The sequence below is a fragment of the Cucurbita pepo genome, unplaced genomic scaffold (genome assembly GCF_002806865.2).
Source record: "Cucurbita pepo subsp. pepo cultivar mu-cu-16 unplaced genomic scaffold, ASM280686v2 Cp4.1_scaffold000352, whole genome shotgun sequence".
Lineage (NCBI taxonomy): Eukaryota > Viridiplantae > Streptophyta > Magnoliopsida > Cucurbitales > Cucurbitaceae > Cucurbita > Cucurbita pepo.
In genome coordinates, this window is record NW_019646590.1 from 44,516 (window position 1) to 46,610 (window position 2,095).

General features: G+C 35.6%; 1 protein-coding gene across 1 annotated transcript; it reads right to left on the reverse strand.

Annotated features, from left to right (window-relative positions):
* Window positions 1-20: 20 nt before the first annotated feature.
* LOC111785055 (diacylglycerol O-acyltransferase 1-like) lies at window positions 21-2,014 on the reverse strand (the record flags this gene model as incomplete). The annotated part of the gene is made up of 6 exons (XM_023665534.1): window positions 21-990; window positions 1,083-1,103; window positions 1,230-1,311; window positions 1,397-1,533; window positions 1,635-1,736; window positions 1,913-2,014. Coding segments are annotated over 6 exons (657 nt in total), but the record flags the coding sequence as incomplete, so codon positions are not given.
* Window positions 2,015-2,095: the final 81 nt, after the last annotated feature.

Below are 2,095 nucleotides of genomic sequence, written 5' to 3' on the forward strand. Positions count from 1 at the left end.
GAAAAAAAAAACAGTGTTCAATACAATACCTTCCCATAAAACACTTAATTATTTAATACTAGTTCACGCATGAAATTCTCATTGTCCAGTAATAAGAAATTGACAAATGGCCAAGTCAGATAATGCAGATGACATTAAGTTGATTGTGGCAGGTTGCAATTAGTCTACAATATGTTAAAAAATGAGACGAGAAGAATCTCATGTAGACACCATTAACGGATGTCCCTATAATGAATACCCAACCCAATTCACCAAACCAAAACGTGGTGAACATCTGTAAGCTTATGTGCAGTGTCATTCCTAATCCATCTTCTTTCGGGAAAATGACTCAATGCTAGTCTAGAATATTGTCCGCAATCAATATAATAAAAAGATATAGTCCATTCAATATCGTGTCAACACTATCACATTGGACATACAGATGCCAAATTCCTTGGCCAGATTAATAACTGTAGATGAATTGGTGATTTATTGAAGATGAATTTCGCTGAAGCATCCACCTAACAGAATATTTTGAATGAAGGAAATGAAAGCATCTTTTGGATGCTGAGCTCACTGAGCCTTAATAAATGGTGACAAGACCATCAAGGTGTCTGTTTATTTTTCTTCAGTGTCCCATGTATCATCTCTATCAAAATAATAAATTGCAATAAAATTAGCATAACCATCTCCTTTCATTTGGTAAACACATGTAACCAACTCAGACTCATCATCATAATAGGGGAAGGAGCTCGAAGTATTTATCAATTTCCATGCATTTTTCAGAAAACGGTGAAATCAACATTTGAAGCTCAATATGCTAATTGCTAAATATGTATTAAGGAATGACAATACATGAGGATGACACCACATAATTATCAGAAATACACTTGCAATAGATGTGGTGATAATAAAAAATAGCACAAAGAACAGTGATACATCAAGTACCTTCGGTATCCCATTCCTTAGGCATGGAAAATAGACGTGGCGAACCATCCATTTGTGGACAGGCTGTTTACAGAAGACAAATCAGTAGCATAGTTATGATAGATCACAGTTGAGAAAGAAAATCACTTTGAATGAATATGGGCTGAGAAACATACCATGTTCCACATTCTCCAATACTGCAGCCAGGGTGGCATAAGAAAGATAGACACAATCAATACAAACAGTTAAAAATATCTTCCTAGAAAAGGGAAGGGGTGAAAAAAGCATAAGAAATATTTTTTGACTGGACATATATATACAACCTCTTCAACTGTTTTGGCATTCCACCAGTCCTTGTAGAACTCACGATCTCCAAAACAAAGAAGCTCAGCCAATATATTTAACCTATCAGGTGAAACCAAACTTTGTAATTTCAAAGCTCAAACAAGTAACTTCAGCCAAAATGTAATACCTTGTTCAAAATACGTACCAAAGGTGGAAAAGACAGTAGAACATGCAGAGCCAAACATACAAATTTGGCACAGAAAGCTTTAGGATCCTCTCTGTTGCATACAAAAGGTTACCCTTTAAAGGGTGTTGAGAATTTCGGACAATGGGATTTATGTACTGCAAGATCAATAAATAGAAATACATAAAAGATCCATTTTGTGCAGCTTAAGATAAGACAGAGCTGGGGTATTATTAAGAATTAGGAGTAGGCAACGTACCTGTTCAATAATGAAACCCATAACCCCTGTGAATATTATTAGTTTAATAAACTGTCGAACTACCCAACCCTTTCGTATGTGTGTTGTTCGTGGGTAGCTTGGCTGTAAGATCAATGCAAAAAGTCAGTCAACAGGTATAAATCCAATACCACAATGGGTAAATAAAAATATTGATAAGCAAGCTACATGATGAATAAGCAATTGTCTACACATGCTAAGTGGCAGCTGATTCATGAACCTAACAAAATCTGCAATACATTTCCTTAGTGACAAAATACCTGATAACATAATGTTGGAGCAAGCATAAAGTAGACCAAACTCTTGAAGCTAACATTGTGAGGGTAGTAGTTTGAATCCAGGGAACTAGGCAATACATCTCCCTAAAGAAAAAGCTTGATGACATTAGAACAGACAGATAACAAACCATCGTGCATCATGCAGAAATAATTATAACCTCAAAC